General features: G+C 47.5%; 1 protein-coding gene across 1 annotated transcript in view; it reads right to left on the reverse strand.

Moving 5' to 3' along the window:
* Positions 1 to 16,149, reverse strand: part of PCARE (photoreceptor cilium actin regulator) — a 34,501-nt gene extending 18,352 nt beyond the window's left edge. The window contains exon 1 of the mRNA XM_075337933.1: positions 12,344 to 16,149. Coding sequence (XP_075194048.1) covers positions 12,344 to 16,149 — 3,806 coding nt within the window. The remainder of the gene's footprint in view (positions 1 to 12,343) is intronic.
* Positions 16,150 to 18,062: the final 1,913 nt, after the last annotated feature.

Here is an 18,062-nt window from a genome sequence, read left to right on the forward strand (position 1 = left end):
TGGCATGCCCGGCGGTGTCTCTGGGGCGGAGTTGTGCCAATGAGGGGGCGTGATTTTATCCTCCTCCCCTGCACTCCTCGGCCTGACGCCGCTCGCATCAGCTGGGGAGATGAGTGATAATCGCGCACGCGCCGAAAGATCTTCACTGACTGGTTTCTTTCCATCCACATGATTCATCACATGCTCCTTTTAAAAGGTCCTTGGAATCAATGAGTCACCACCCCTCCTTGGTCTGACGAAGCGTTACACCGTAAACACGTGAAACGCGCGTTACCTGTTTCAGGGGGGACCCTTTGGTCTCTGTTTCTTGCACTTTGGCACTTTAATCAACTACTGGTGATCCTCCTCCATCCCACATAGCCACTGGTATGTAACGCTATTTGGATGTATTGATATATCTAGTGTGCTGTTCAACTCATCTTTTGGTTTGGACACCAGATATTGCTCTCTGGTTTCACATGGCACAAAACTTTGTAATTTGTATTTAATGATATGTACATGTGTTGCCATTATATCTGCCATGTGAGCTTTCGACTAATGTTGCTCTGTGCCATGGTGCCCTCTGTTTTTTGTACTTTAATTGTATAAACTTGTGCTGCATCTAACAATAGATGTTTTATGATACAATAAAAATCAGATATTTATCTTTTGCAATACAACCACGCTTGCTCTCCTGTCTGTTTACAGACCTCAGCAGGTACAGACAGACCTCAGCAGGTGCAGACTTCAGCAGGAACAGACCTCAGCAGGTACAGACAGACCTCAGCAGGTGCAGACCTCAGCAGGTACAGACCTCAGCAGGGACAGACCTCAGCAGGGACAGACCTCAGCAGGGACAGACCTCAGCAGGGACAGACCTCAGCAGGTACAGACCTCAGCAGGTACAGACCTCAGCAGGTACAGACCTCAGCAGGAACAGACCTCAGCAGGTACAGAGAGACCTCAGCAGGAACAGACCTCAGCAGGGACAGACCTCAGCAGGTACAGACCTCAGCAGGTACAGACCTCAGCAGGTACAGACCTCAGCAGGTACAGACCTCAGCAGGTACAGAGAGACCTCAGCAGGTACAGACCTCAGCAGGTACAGACAGACCTCAGCAGGTACAGACCTCAGCAGGTACAGACAGACCTCAGCAGGAACAGACCTCAGCAGGTACAGACCTCAGCAGGTACAGAGAGACCTCAGCAGGTACAGACCTCAGCAGGTACAGAGAGACCTCAGCAGGAACAGACCTCAGCAGGGACAGACCTCAGCAGGTACAGACCTCAGCAGGTACAGACCTCAGCAGGTACAGACCTCAGCAGGTACAGACCTCAGCAGGTACAGACCTCAGCAGGGACAGACCTCAGCAGGTACAGAGAGACCTCAGCAGGTACAGACCTCAGCAGGTACAGACCTCAGCAGGTACAGACAGACCTCAGCAGGTACAGACCTCAGCAGGTACAGACAGACCTCAGCAGGTACAGACAGACCTCAGCAGGTACAGACAGACCTCAGCAGGTACAGACAGACCTCAGTAGGCACAGACCTCAGCAGGCACAGACAGACCTCAGCAGGTACAGACAGACCTCAGCAGGTACAGACCTCAGCAGGTACAGACAGACCTCAGCAGGAACAGACCTCAGCAGGTACAGACAGACCTCAGCAGGTACAGACAGACCTCAGCAGGAACAGACAGACCTCAGCAGGAACAGACAGACCTCAGCAGGTACAGACAGACCTCAGCAGGTACAGACAGACTTCAGCAGGTACAGACAGACTTCAGCAGGTACAGACAGACTTCAGCAGGTACAGACAGACCTCAGCAGGCACAGACCTCAGCAGGTACAGACAGACCTCAGCAGGTACAGACCTCAGCAGGCACAGACCTCAGCAGGCACAGACCTCAGCAGGCACAGACCTCAGCAGGCACAGACCTCAGCAGGAACAGACCTCAGCAGGAACAGACCTCAGCAGGAACAGACCTCAGCAGGAACAGACCTCAGCAGGAACAGACCTCAGCAGGTACAGACCTCAGCAGGTACAGACCTCAGCAGGTACAGACAGACCTCAGCAGGTACAGACCTCAGCAGGCACAAACCTCAGCAGGTACAGACCTCAGCAGGTACAGACTTCAGCAGGTACAGACAGACCTCAGCAGGTACAGACAGACCTCAGCAGGTACAGACCTCAGCAGGTACAGACAGACCTCAGCAGGAACAGACCTCAGCAGGTACAGACAGACCTCAGCAGGCACAGACCTCAGCAGATACAGACCTCAGCAGGTACAGACAGACCTCAGCAGGTACAGACAGACCTCAGCAGGTACAGACCTCAGCAGGTACAGACAGACCTCAGCAGGTACAGACAGACCTCAGCAGGTACAGACAGACCTCAGCAGGTACAGACAGACCTCAGTAGGCACAGACCTCAGCAGGCACAGACAGACCTCAGCAGGTACAGACCTCAGCAGGTACAGACAGACCTCAGCAGGAACAGACCTCAGCAGGTACAGACAGACCTCAGCAGGTACAGACAGACCTCAGCAGGTACAGACAGACCTCAGCAGGTACAGACAGACCTCAGCAGGTACAGACAGACTTAAGCAGGTACAGACAGACCTCAGCAGGCACAGACCTCAGCAGGTACAGACAGACCTCAGCAGGTACAGACCTCAGCAGGCACAGACCTCAGCAGGCACAGACCTCAGCAGGCACAGACCTCAGCAGGCACAGACCTCAGCATGCACAGACCTCAGCAGGAACAGACCTCAGCAGGAACAGACCTCAGCAGGTACAGACAGACGTCAGCAGGTACAGACCTCAGCAGGTACAGACCTCAGCAGGCACAGACCTCAGCAGGTACAGACCTCAGCAGGTACAGACTTCAGCAGGAACAGACCTCAGCAGGAACAGACCTCAGCAGGTACAGACCTCAGCAGGTACAGACAGACCTCAGCAGGTACAGACCTCAGCAGGTACAGACAGACCTCAGCAGGAACAGACCTCAGCAGGAACAGACCTCAGCAGGTACAGACAGACCTCAGCAGGTACAGACCTCAGCAGGTACAGACAGACCTCAGCAGGTACAGACCTCAGCAGGTACAGACAGACCTCAGCAGGCACAGACATCAGCAGGCACAGACCTCAGCAGGTGCAGACCTCAGCAGGTGCAGACCTCAGCAGGTGCAGACCTCAGCAGGCACAGACCTCAGCAGGTACAGACTTCAGCAGGAACAGACCTCAGCAGGTACAGACAGACCTCAGCAGGTACAGACCTCAGCAGGTGCAGACCTCAGCAGGTGCAGACAGACCTCAGCAGGTACAGACCTCAGCAGGTACAGACAGACCTCAGCAGGTGCAGACCTCAGCAGGTACAGACAGACCTCAGCAGGTGCAGACCTCAGCAGGTACAGACCTCAGCAGGAACAGACCTCAGCAGGTACAGACCTCAGCAGGCACAGACCTCAGCAGGAACAGACCTCAGCAGGAACAGACAGACCTCAGCAGGTGCAGACCTCAGCAGGTACAGACCTCAGCAGGAACAGACCTCAGCAGGTACAGACAGACCTCAGCAGGTACAGACAGACCTCAGCAGGTACAGACAGACCTCAGCAGGCACAGACCTCAGCAGGCACAGACAGACCTCAGCAGGTACAGACCTCAGCAGGTACAGACCTCAGCAGGTACAGACCTCAGCAGGCACAGACAGACCTCAGCAGGCACAGACCTCAGCAGGTGCAGACAGACCTCAGCAGGCACAGACCTCAGCAGGCACAGACAGACCTCAGCAGGTACAGACCTCATCAGGGGCAGACCTCAGCAGGGGCAGACCTCAGCAGGTACAGACAGACCTCAGCAGGCACAGACCTCAGCAGGAACAGACCTCAGCAGGAACAGACCTCAGCAGGAACAGACAGACCTCAGCAGGTACAGACCTCAGCAGGTACAGACCTCAGCAGGTACAGACCTCAGCAGGTACAGAGAGACCTCAGCAGGTACAGACCTCAGCAGGTGCAGACAGACCTCAGCAGGTGCAGACCTCAGCAGGTGCAGACAGACCTCAGCAGGTACAGACAGACCTCAGCAGGTACAGACAGACCTCAGCAGGTACAGACAGACCTCAGCAGGTGCAGACAGACCTCAGCAGGTGCAGACAGACCTCAGCAGGTGCAGACAGACCTCAGCAGGTGCAGACAGACCTCAGCAGGTGCAGACAGACCTCAGCAGGTGCAGACCTCAGCAGGTACAGACAGACCTCAGCAGGTACAGACAGACCTCAGCAGGTGCAGACAGACCTCAGCGGGTGCAGACAGACCTCAGCGGGTGCAGACAGACCTCAGCAGGTACAGACCTCAGCAGGTGCAGACCTCAGCAGGTACAGAGAGACCTCAGCAGGTACAGACCTCAGCAGGTACAGACCTCAGCAGGTACAGACCTCAGCAGGTACAGACCCCAGCAGGTACAGACCTCAGCAGGTACAGACCCCAGCAGGTACAGACCCCAGCAGGTACAGACCTCAGCAGGCACAGACCTCAGCAGGTACAGACCTCAGCAGGTACAGACAGACTTCAGCAGGTACAGACAGACCTCAGCAGGTACAGACCTCAGCAGGTACAGAGAGACCTCAGCAGGTACAGACAGACCTTAGCAGGAACAGACCTCAGCAGGTACAGACCTCCGCGGGTACAGACAGACCTCAGCGGGTACACATAGACCTCAGCAGGTACAGACCTCAGCAGGTACAGACAGACCTCAGCAAGTACAGACCTCAGCAGGTACAGACCTCAGCAGGTACAGACAGACCTCAGCAGGTACAGACAGACCTCAGCAGGTACAGACAGACTTCAGCAGGTACAGACAGACTTCAGCAGGTACAGACAGACCTCAGCAGGTGCAGACAGACCTCAGCAGGTACAGACCTCAGCAGGTACAGACAGACCTCAGCAGGTGCAGACAGACCTCAGCAGGTGCAGACAGACCTCAGCAGGTACAGACCTCAGCAGGTACAGACCTCAGCAGGTACAGACAGACTTTAGCAGGAACAGACCTCAGCAGGTACAGACAGACCTCAGCAGGTGCAGACAGACCTCAGCAGGTGCAGACAGACCTCAGCAGGTACAGACAGACCTCAGCAGGTACAGACAGACCTCAGCAGGTACAGACAGACCTCAGCAGGTACACACAGACCTCAGCAGGTACAGACAGACCTCAGCAGGTACAGACAGACCTCAGCAGGTGCAGACCTCAGCAGGTACAGACAGACCTCAGCAAGTACAGACCTCAGCAGGTACAGACAGACCTCAGCAGGAACAGACCTCAGCGGGTACACACAGACCTCAGCAGGTACAGACCTCAGCAGGTACAGACAGACCTCAGCAGGTACAGACCTCAGCAGGTACAGACCTCAGCAGGTACAGACCTCAGCAGGTACAGACCTCAGCAGGTACACACAGACCTCAGCAGTTACAGACCTCAGCAGGTACAGACCTCAGCAGGTACAGACCTCAGCAGGTACAGACCTCAGCAGTTACAGACCTCAGCAGGAACAGACCTCAGCAGGTACAGACCTCAGCAGGTGCAGACCTCAGCAGGCGCAGACCTCAGCAGGCGCAGACCTCAGCAGGTACAGACCTCAGCAGGTGCAGACCTCAGCAGGTGCAGACCTCAGCAGGTACAGACCTCAGCAGGCACAGACCTCAGCAGGCACAGACCTCAGCAGGTGCAGACCTCAGCAGGTGCAGACCTCAGCAGGTACAGACAGACCTCAGCAGGTACAGACAGACCTCAGCAGGTACAGAGAGACCTCAGCAGGTACAGACAGACCTCAGCAGGTACAGACAGACCTCAGCAGGTACAGAGAGACCTCAGCAGGTACAGACAGACCTCAGCAGGTGCAGACCACAGCAGGTACAGACAGACCTCAGCAGGTACAGACCTCAGAAGGTGCATACAGACCTCAGCAGGTACAGACAGACCTCAGCAAGTGCAGACCTCAGCAGGTACAGACAAACCTCAGCAGGTACAGACAGTCCTCAGCAGGTACAGACAGACCTCAGCGGGTGCAGACAGACCTCCGCGGGTGCAGAGAGACCTCAGAGCGGGTGCAGACAGACCTCAGCGGGTGCAGAGAGACCTCCGCGGGTGCAGAGAGACCTCAGAGCGGGTGCAGACAGACCTCAGCGGGTACAGACAGACCTCAGCGGGTGCAGACAGACCTCAGCAGGTACAGACCTCAGCAGGTACAGACAGACCTCAGCAGGTACAGACCTCAGCAGGTACAGACAGACCTCAGCAGGTACACACAGACCTCAGCAGGTACAGACAGACCTCAGCAGGTGCAGACAGACCTCAGCAGGTACAGACCTCAGCAGGTACAGACCTCAGCAGGTACAGACCTCAGCAGGTACAGACAGACCTCAGCAGGTACACACAGACCTCAGCAGGTACAGACAGACCTCAGCAGGTGCAGACAGACCTCAGCAGGTACAGACCTCAGCAGGTACAGACAGACCTCAGCGGGTACAGACAGACCTCAGCGGGTGCAGACAGACCTCCACGGGTGCAGACAGACCTCCGCGGGTGCAGACAGACCTCCGCGGGTGCAGACAGACCTCAGCGGGTGCAGACAGACCTCAGCGGGTACAGACAGACCTCAGCGGGTGCAGACAGACCTCAGCAGGTACACACAGACCTCAGCAGGTACACACAGACCTCAGCGGGTACAGACAGACCTCAGCGGGTACAGACAGACCTCAGCGGGTGCAGACAGACCTCAGCAGGTACACACAGACCTCAGCAGGTACAGACCTCAGCCGGTACAGACCTCAGCAGGTACAGACAGACCTCAGCAGGTACAGACAGCCCTCAGCAGAAACAGACAGACCTCAGCAGGTACAGACAGACTTCAGCACTTTCTGAGTGGTATGATGGGTTGACAGTCCCATCTTGTTTGTACTTTTGACTCTCCCATGATACTACACAAAGAAGCCGTGTGTTTCAGGTATGAATTAAAATACATCCACAGGTGTGTCTCTAATTAACTCAGATGTTGCCAATAAACCTATCAGGAGCTTCCAAAGACATGACATCATCATATGGGCGGTCCCATATTGTTTAAAGGCATAGTACTCTTAGGGGTACTTTGCACACTACGACAACGCAGGTGCGATGTCGGTGGGGTGAAATCAAAAGTGACGCACATCCGGCGTCGGTGTCGACATCGTAGTATGTGAATCGTTTTTAATATGATTAACGAGCGCAAAAGTGTCGAAATTGTATGATCTGTGTAGTGTCGGGCATTTCCATAATGTCGCTGTAGCGACAGGTACGATGTTGTTCCTCGCTCCTGCGGCAGCACACATCACTGTGTGTGAAGCCGCAGGAGCGAGGAACATCTCCTACCTGCGTCTCGGCTGCAATGAGGAAGGAAGGAGGTGGGCGGGATGTTTACGTCCCACTCATCTCCGCCCCTCCGCTTCTATTGGCCACCTACCGTGTGACGTCGCTGTGAAGCCGCATGACCCGCCCCCTTAGGAAGGAGGCGGGTCGCCGGCCAGAGCGACGTCGTAGGGCAGGTAAGTGCGTGTGAAGCTGCCGTAGCGATAATGTTCACTACGCCAGCTATCACAAGATATCGCATGTGCGACGGGGGCGGGGACTATCGCGCTCGGCATCGGCTTCCGATGTCGTAGTGTGCAAAGTACTTCTAAGTGTATGTAAACTTTTGACTTTGCAGAAAGTAATAAAAAATGCCTTAAAAATTCTCTCTCTCATTATTCTGGCATTTGGCAAATATAAATAATTTTGGTTCCTAATTGACCTAAAATGGAAAACGTTTATTCTGATTTCATGTCAGTTAGTGCGAAAAACCTGCAGATGTGTCTTTATAGAGAGCGGAGGGAAAAACCTGGAGATGAGTCTGTATAGAGAGCGGAGGGAAAAACCTGCAGATGTGTCTGTATAGAGAGCGGAGGGAAAAACCTGCAGCTGTGTCTTTATAGAGAGCGGAGGGAAAAACCTGCAGATGTGTCTATATAGAGAGCGGAAGGGAAAACCTGCAGATATGTCTTTATAGAGAGCGGAGGGAAAAACCTGCAGATGAGTCTGTATAGAGAGCGGAGGGAAAAACCTGCAGATGTGTCTTTATAGAGAGCGGAGGGAAAAACCTGCAGATGAGTCTGTATGGAGAGCGGAGGGAAAAACCTGCAGATGTGTCTGTATAGAGAGTGTATGTAAACGTCTGGTTTCAACTGTATATATAGGTGTTATCAGTCATTATACAGGAGGAGGAGGTGAGCTGTGACATCACCTATTGTGAATCTTATATTATCTACTGTATACAGAGATGTTATTAATCATTGTACAGGAGGAGGAGGAGGAGGAGGAGGTGAGCTGTGACCACCTATTATGAGTGGTGGTGGATCCTATAGTCTGTACATAAATTATATCTGTCATTCTAATTCTGTCTGTGATGATAATGACATGACTGTGGAAAATTAATCTCTACAGAGCAGAACTTCTCAGTTTATTAGGAGGCTATAAATAATGACCTGAAATGAACATTACCAACAAGTTTTATAAAATATGTTTTCCATAACATAAAAACTCTGTTTAACAATAGGGCATTATATGATAACACATTCCTTTTAAACAAACATAATTACAGAAAATCTGTATACATGTCCTAGAATAAAGACACATTGTTTACACTGCTAGTTGTATCCAGAGCACAGAGCTGGAACACAGTTACCTTTTATTTGTGAATAAATAACTGGTAGAATTATTTCACACTCCACATTGCTACATTTCACTTTATTTATTTTATTATTATAAATTATATATAATAAATTATAATAATATTATAATAATATAATAATATATAATAAAATAATAATATAATATTATAATAATTATAATTATAATAAATTATATATTCATTATTATTTATTTATTTTATTTCATTTTATTTGTGACTAAATAACTGGTAGAATTATTTCACACTCCACATTGCTACATTTCACTTTATTTATTTTATTATTATAAATTATATATAATAAATTATAATATTATAATAATATATAATAATAAAATAATAATATAATATTATAATAATTATAATAAATTATATATTTATTATTATTTATTTATTTTATTTATTTAATTTCATTTTATTTGTGACTAAATAACTGGTAGAATTATTTCACACTCCACATTGCTACATTTCATAGAGTATATCAGTGTGGATATGTGTGATCCTGAGGAGCGGCACACGGCAGGTGGATGTCGTGTTCTTCAGAGAAGCTGTCACTTGTCATTACTAGTCTTATTTTTGTCGAGAAGATGAGTGGATGCTGGAAGACCGATACCTGCAGCCGTGTGCTCGGGTCTAGATTGTCATCTACCAGGTAAGTATGGATGCCCAGAAGCGAGTTTGCTCTGTTGCATTTTTACAAATCTAAGAGAAAAAAGCCATTTTTCAGCTCGTACATTTGATATGAATGGATTTCTGTGCTGCAGGACACTATGCAGCTTCTCGGCTGAATGCAATCTATGGATCCATGTGTCACTGTATACAGTATGTGTAAGGTTCCTGTTTAGTTGTTTCCCCCACTTTTTCCAAGAGCCATAGGCGGGCTTTGCACACTACGACATCGCAGGTGCGATGTCGGTGGGGTCAAATTGAAAGTGACGCACATCCGGCGTCGCAGTCGATATCGCAACGTGTAAATCCTTTTTGATACGATGAACGAGCTCAAAAGCGTCGTTATTGTATCATCGCTGCAGCCTCCGACATTTCCATAATGCCGGTGCAGCGACAGGTGCGATGTTGTTCCTCGCTCCTGCGGCAGCACACATCGCTGTGTGTAAAGCTGCAGGAGCGAGGAACATCTCCTACCTGCCTCCCGGCTGCAATGAGAAGGACGGAGGTGGGCGGGATGTTTACATCCTGCTCATCTCCGCCCCTCCGCTTCAATTGGCCGCCTGCCGTGTGACGTCGCTGTGACGCCACACGACCCGCCCCCTTAGGAAGGAGGCGGGTCGCCGGCCAGAGGGACGTCGCACGGCAGGTAAGTGCGTGTGAAGCTGCCGTAGCGATAATAATCGCTACGGCAGCTTTCACTAGATATCGCACGTGCGACGGGGGCGGGACTATCGCTGCAGCATCGGTAACACATTGTTACTGATGTCGCAGTGTGCAAAGCCCGCCATAACGTTATTATTTTTCCGTCAATATCGCTGTATGAGGACTTTATTTTTTATTAAGGAAGAATGATATTTCACTTTACCATATAATGTACAATACTCAAAATGTGAAAAAAAAAAAATAAGTGCACATGTGCGAACTGGAGAAGTCTCTGCGCAAGTGCTAGATTTCACCTGGGTATGTGGATAACGGACATCACCGGGCGAAAGATAACACCTGTCAAACACCTCGCTAGTCCACGCATGCGCACTTATTTGTTAGACTATGTCAGCAGTAGGGCAGAGCAAAGTGCGCCTGCGCAAGACAGCAATGACTCTGCGCAGGCGCGAGATTTCACCAGGCTGTGTGGATGACTGACATCGCCAGGTGAAAGATAGCATGTGTGCAGAGACCTCTCCAGTTCGTGCATGCGCACTTATGTGTTAGGCTCTGTCAGCAGTAGGGCAGAGCAAAGTGCGCCTGCGCGAGACAGCAATGTCTCTGCGCAGGCGCGAGATTTCACCAGGCTGTGTGGATGACTGACATCGCCAGGTGAAAGATAGCATGTGTGCAGAGACCTCTCCAGTTCGTGCATGCGCACTTATGTGTTAGGCTCTGTCAGCAGTAGAGCAGAGCAAAGTGCGCCTGCGTGAGACGGCAATGTCTCTGCGCAGGCGCGAGATTTCACTAGGCTGTGTGGATGACTGACATCGCCAGGTGAAAGATAGCACCTGCCAAAGACCTCTCCAGTCCACGCATGCGCACTTATGTGTTAGGTTCTGTCAGCAGCAGAGAAAACGGCGCCTGCGGGAGATGGTGATGGCACGAGATTTCACCAAGATATGTAGATGATGCCGTAAGTGTCATTCAGATCAATCATAACAAGAGGACGGCGATCAAAGCGGAAAGGAGGGACAGACGCAGTAGCAAGCATGCCCATCAGACCGGACCGTACAGATTAACATACAGTGCAGGAGCTTTCAAAGGATATTTGGGGCATACAGGGGGAGTCAGGGGATAATATGCACCTTTTTGGAATGCTGAAGGTAGTAGTTTTGGTATATACATGAAAATTATGGTGGCAGGTTCCCTTTAAATATACAATAGGGGTTAAACCGTGTACATGGCACAATTTTTTAACACACCAACTGCATTATAAACCTGTTAACGTTTTGCAACTTATTGTGTCAAATTTTGGCAACTTTTTTTCACTAAATTCTATTTGAAAACTCATCAAATGTAAATCTTGTTGCTATTTTAATTGCATCTAGTACTAGAGGGCTTGTATAATATATTATAAGATACTACTCAAAAGATTTCCAAGGAATAACTTGTATTTTTTTGCAATATCCAAAGACCTTACAATGGACCAGTGGACATTCATTATGTGTGCAGGAAAAGTGATTCTGGTATCTAAATAGGGAAGGGTTCTTTACAGTTAGAGCGGTGAGACCTTGAAATGCCCGAGCACAAGACATAGTTTATCAACTCTTAAAAAAGGGCTGGCATTGTGAGTGATAAATAATTTGGGGATAGGGAATGTATGACTAGTTGAGAAAGAACTAGATGGAGCTTTGTATTTTTTTTTTTGCAAATTATGCAACTATGTAACATGTCATGCCAGTGATTATTTGCAGAACCTTCAGCTCTTACACATCATGTCATAGGCAGTTTAAAGGGAACTTGACAGCTGATACATTCTGACTGATCCACGGGCGGCATGTATCAGGCACAGGGTGTATGATTTCATTAAACAACCTTTAATAGGCAGTCGGGGAGCAATCCGCACGAGAGACTAGTTGGATAAGTGGTTCCCCCAAACTTCTCTTCACTCTCTGCTCCGGACTATCAGGTCTCTGTCTGTGCTCGCTCGGAGAAAAAGACCTGCCACTCAAGGACAGCGGGCAGGGAGAAGCTTCTGGGAACAGGCCACCGGCTTGTCTGACTAGTCTGCAGCATGACTCAGTCCCCAGCCAGGTATTAAATTATGCAATTTTCCGAAATGCCACAATGTTTCAGAGTCAAACATATTTGGCTGAAATCATACAGTCAATGCCTCATACAAGCTACTCATGAATCGGGCAACATGTATCAACTTTTAGGTTCCCTTTAAATGAGATATTAGAGAGTCGTACTATTGTAGATTCCCACCACCAATATATTAAACTTATGTCTTACCTGTTTTGTTGAAGAGTCAGGTCACTCACTGCATTAGCAGAGATGGATGTTGGAAGCCGTAGTTGAACTCTTGGTCTTCGCTCAGAATAAGACCTCCGGACGAAAGGTTGAGGGTTTGCTGCGCTCATCGCCAATCTTCTCTGCGGGTCATTGTACTGACGAATAGAGAAACTGTGCCTCAGAACGGGACTGTGAGTTTGACTCAAAACAGTTTCAAGCCTACTTGTGCCAGGAGGAGATGGAGACTTGGCTTCAAATAAGCTAGAAGATGACGGGCAAAATATTGACTGTGCATTGCCAATCATTTTTGAAGCTTGTGGGTCCTCAGAATGGCGTCTTAACCCCGTATGGGATGGAGAACCTGGAGGAGAGGGTGTAGAATGAGAAGGGGGTCTAGGCTCACAACGAGTTTGTGGAGGGCTTGGTAATCTCCGATGACTTGGAGGGCTTTGTTGGCTTCGTATCTGAGGGGGACTTGGTAGCTTACGTTGACTTGGTGGACTCTGCTGCTTTTGTTTTTGAGGGGGGTTTGGTTGTATATATTCCCTTGGTGGACTCTGTTGTCTTCCTATGTGAGGAGGACTTGGATATCTTTGTTGGTTTGGTGGACTCTGTTGTCTTTGAGGAGGACTTGGTAATCTACGTTGTCTTGGTGGACTTTGTTTTCTTTGTATTTGAGGGGGACTTGGTAGACAGCGTTGGCTTGGTGGACTCTGTTGTCTTTGAGGGCTTTGTAGACTACGTTGGGTTGGTGGACTTTGCTGTCTTGGTATTTGAGGGGGGCTTGGTAGATTACGTTGGCCTGGTGGACTCTGTTGCCTTTGAGGGCTTTGTAGACCACGTTGGGTTGGTGGACTTTGCTGTCTTCTTACTTGAGGTGGACTCTGTTGTCTTCTTACTTGAGGTGGACTTGATAGCTTACGTTGGAATGAGGGGCTAGCTAGCGATTCTTTTGGAGTACTTGTGCTGGATGTTTTTTGGAGAAAATTCCTGGTCGTAGGTGGACTTGTTATTTTTCTATTAGTTGGTGGAGATGAAGCCGCAGCTCTTGTAGGAGAAAGTTTTCTTAAGACTTCATTTCTCTGTAATGTAGGAGAATATAGTTTTGATTTAACCATGGATGCAACAGAACATGTCTCATTATTATCTTTGTCAGGGCTCGCACCTTCGCCATCATCTGGATTCTGTAAATGAATTATTTTATGTGATTGTTTATACAAGTTAGACGTCTGTTCTGTTTCCTGCTTTTTTTGCAAGTCCATACCTACTTTCTTATTGTTAGAAATGTGATCAGATTGTAAAGAATGTTTTCTAAGTCCATTAACAGCCCTGTCTTTTGACATGTATATATCGGTAATATTTTTACTTGGTAGCACATTTTTTATATTAATTGAGGTCTTCATCTTTTGAGACATGGATGGCTTCATTGTGCACGGGAAATATGCATCCTTCTCCAGTTCATTAGCTGAGAGCATGTTGAAGGAATCATCCATAAGTATTTCAAGGGGAGGGGGCGGCAGATCCTCATAGTCGTCAGTTCCACACTCAGTTATATCATCTCTGGCAGCATCGTAGGGTTTTGAAGATAAGAATAAATCAGAAGTTGATGTACTTGTAGTAACGCATCCATTCGGATCAGTAGGATTCTCTCCTCTTGTTGCGATATCCAAAGGTTGTAATCTTTTATAAGCCAAAATTGTGGGAGGAAGGACAGGAATTCCAAATTTTCTGACACATCTAAGAGGTCCGAGAGTTTTCACACTTGTATTATTTCTTGTGTCATCCACTGGGCTAAATGTTTGTATAAGTTTTCGAACAGACTTCTGTGGAGATGAACTTATGACGTCCACCTTTCTCTCTGCCAAAACTATCTTTTCTTCTGTCTTGGCATTTTGTGTATTGGAACTTTCTAATACCTGAGTTTTGGGTTCAATATTCGAGTCCCCTTCTATATTCGTCTCAGTCTTTCTTATGGTAACTTGTTCTTGACTAGGTAAGATATTAAAACTTTTTGCAAGACAGGCCTTTAGTTTGTTGGTGGATGAACTGTTACTAGAGATGATGCCACCTGCGTGTGAAAAAGACTTAATATTTGACTTTTGTGTTTTGTCCGGTGAGTATAGTTGTTCCAACTTTTTGCTGAGTTCCTTCTGTGTTCTCTGAAGTTGTAACAGTGTAGGGTCCTCGGCTTGACTTCTAAGGGATTCTGCAGATCGAGACCGTCTGTGCCTAGAGGTTCTCCTGTTACTTCCATCTGCAGTACTAGGCCTCGCAATGTCTGTATTGACTTCTTCTCTGGTCCAAACATCACATATTGATTCACCGGGAACAAACTTGATCTTTTCACTAATGGCTTCTTTCATTTTCAACGTCATCTCTTCATTTTCTGGGTTTTCTAACCATTTAGATGGAGATTTATAAAGAACCATGCCTGCTGGAGACGTAAGGGGTCTTGGGGTTAAGGTGACCTGACTCGATAAACTTTTATTATCTTCGCTTTCATCACAACTATCATAAGTGCTAGTTGAGTCCTCAGATTCTGGATCAAGAGTGCTATCTTCTTCTAAAGTAGCAGTGGTCGCTAAAGAGGCCACTGAAAGGCTCCTTGATAAATTAGCTTGTTTTGAAACATCTGAGTGATGCTTAATTTCTCTTTGGGTGGATATGCTCTTCGGATTTCGATCAAGGTCTGAAGTCTTGTCTTCATTGGCTGAGATTTGTTGTGTTGGAACTTCACTTGAGTCGATACTTGACTTTCTTTCCATCTTATCAGGCGATCTATATCCCCTCATCGATTCGGAATCACCAATTCCACTGTCTTCCGAATAAAGAGCTGTATCATTTGGATGCTGCTGTGTAGGTCCTGTTGCCGAATTCTCCAAAGATTTGATCATCCTTAGTAGTCGCTCATCACAATTTTCCTTATATTTCAACTTTTCCTGAAATTTGTCGAATCCGGATTGAAATAAATTACAGGTATCCTGGAAGGCATCGGTGGTCAAAGAGGATACTGTGCCATTTAAGGTTTGCATTTTATTAATAGTATATTGCAGCAATTGTTGCAGTAGATCTGGCTTTTCACTTACGTCTCCTTTTCCTAAAGGCCAAGTGAGGTCGCTCCCTACAGCTTTTAAAAGTTTTTCTCCATCTTCTGCAATTTCGTCCAAGCATTGATTGATATCATCATATCTCAGGGCCATGAAACTAATCATTTGCTGCATGATAAGATGAGTCTGAGCCACTTGGTTTGCCATAGAAATGACAGCTTCATATTTGGAGAGATTAGGGTTCAGGAATGCATATGCATCTTGGTGAGCCTTAACGAGCTCTTCTGGGAAATCAACCTTTTTTTCTACGTCAACATGAACCGCTTGGTCTGTTTTTGCACGTCGACTATGTTTACCAACCCTTTGGCTTTTTGACTTTCTACTTCTTCTTGAATTTCCATCTGGTTGCACTGTCTCTTGCTCTGAACCAGTTGAACTATGTTTTCTGATAGTTTTCCTCTTCTGGTATTTTAAATTAACCATCCCTTCATCCGCAGTGCCAAGCTTTTCGTGATCCGAAAAAGATCCATTATGAGAAAGTCCAATGAAGCTATCGGAATCGCTTTTCTCCGGCTGACTGGTCTCTTTTTGCAACTCCTCTTTCTGTTTGATTTCTTGACTTTTTTGGTCCAAAAGGGGAACTGTAATTCCATTATTGTCATAGTCAGGAGGAAGAAGGGCCTTGTTTTTGTCTATTGGTTTGGTGACATTTTTTGCAAGATTATATATGAGTCCATTATGAGACGGTGAACAGCCCATCCTGTGATTCTATACGTTCAGCAAATAAACAAATAGTCCTTACATTTTGGCTTGATCCAAGAATCTGATGCTCCAAGATGAGGCTCCATTTTCTCAAAGATGGAAAAAAAAAAGTATTTTTTTGTATTGGTTTCGAAATAGAAAATAAATAGTAATGCAATACGCTTCTTGGCAGCTGCAAAAAGCGTAACAGCTCTGTTGGCTATAGATAGAGGTCTCTCAATGATTCTCCTCTCTTTCCATTGACAGATGTCAAGTGCAAATAGGATTTGGAGCTTACTGGATTAAACGCACTTCATCTGACGAGCAACTAGCTTCCTTTGGAAGAAACAACATAACAATTACATTATTTCAACGTCTTCCTCTACGTTTTCTGCTTGGGAAAGTTTTACCATAAGAAATTAACTGAGACTAGTTCTGCATCTGAATTTTATTCCCAAAAAACTGTCAGTGCCTTCTTGGACAAATGAGAAGATGCTTCCAAATTAGCGCAAAATTCCTTTAAATACAAACTATTTACTGTACGGATAATTTTTTTAAAGTTAGAAACACTTTATATTTTGCCGCTTCACCTATGGAGTCACCGTAGGGCTGATTCACACACAGCATTTTGGAGTTTCGTTTTTTGGGGGGGGTTTTTGTTCCATCCTGAAACAGACGAGTTTTTTCATTCTCCCTGTTTTCCCTTTTTCAATTGAGATATGAGGTCTCTGTGTTGTGTTTTTTTTTTTTTTTTTTTGCAAGACAAGTTGTTCAATTGAAATGTAAATGGAAAAAAGAGAATATATATTTTATTTTCCGGATCGTACGACACACTTTTTTTCCCCCACAATACTGGGGGCAAAATGGGGGTGCGTCTTACAAAACGGATATGGCTTACCGGGGCGGCGGTGGTGGAGAGGGGTCATAGGACGGGCTCGGGGGTGTCGCGACGGGCGCCATTGATATACCTGTGGGCTGCGGGGGTGTCACTGTAGTGGAGCGACTCCAGAGGGTCAAAGGATGGGGTGTCTCGGAGGTGGGTGCATTGAGCTGACTGCAGGCTCCATTGAATTGCCCGCAGTTGACGTGATGGACTTCAAGAAAATGGCCGCAGAGACGGCACGTGAACAGATTGATGCGATGGACTTCAAGAAAATGGCTGCAGAGTCCTATCTGCGAATCAATATACTAATTGTTTCTAATTGTACAGTCAGTCCCATTTGATATGTGAGTGGATTACTTTGAGCCATTTTTTGGCTTTTTAAATGTTTTTAGAGATTGTTTTTGTATTTGTACATTTGGAGAAATAAAAATAAAAGTCTACTTTTTTGCTATATCACTTCCATCTCATTTCATGTGTGGTGATCCCATTTTTTAGGTACACTTTCTCTCTTTAATTTTGTGCCTTTTAATTTTGGGCAGAGTCCTCTCTGCGCACACGCCGCCTCCATGGCCATTTTCTTCAAGTCAATCTTGTCAACTGAGGGTGATTCAATGGAGCCCACAGTCAGATCAATTGGACCCTGTCATGATTGACTCCTGGCTCAGCTGGAGCTGAGCCTTTTTTTAGTTTGACTTCTGATGCAGGTCACATTAGGAGTTAATCCTTTCTGCCTCGTTCTGGAGGTCAGGCTGCTTTATTAGGGCACTGTGTCTCTTGGACTTCGCCAGTGATATTTCTGGCTCTGCTGTGTTCTGCTCTTGAGTGACCTGTTGTCTGCCCTGCCCCCTCCTGACCTCCGTGTTCACCTGACCTGTTAACCTCCTCTGTTGTCTGTTTCCATCAGTGTCTCCCCCGCTGTCTCCCTGTTCGTTCCTTATCTGTTTACCTTAATTCTGTCTTGTCTTCCCACTCCCCCTCGCTTCTAGGTCTGTGATTTCCCAGCTACTGACTATTTGCTTCCCTCTGACTACGTTTAGACTTTGCACTT

The sequence above is a fragment of the Anomaloglossus baeobatrachus genome, chromosome 3 (genome assembly GCF_048569485.1).
Source record: "Anomaloglossus baeobatrachus isolate aAnoBae1 chromosome 3, aAnoBae1.hap1, whole genome shotgun sequence".
Classification (NCBI taxonomy): domain Eukaryota; kingdom Metazoa; phylum Chordata; class Amphibia; order Anura; family Aromobatidae; genus Anomaloglossus; species Anomaloglossus baeobatrachus.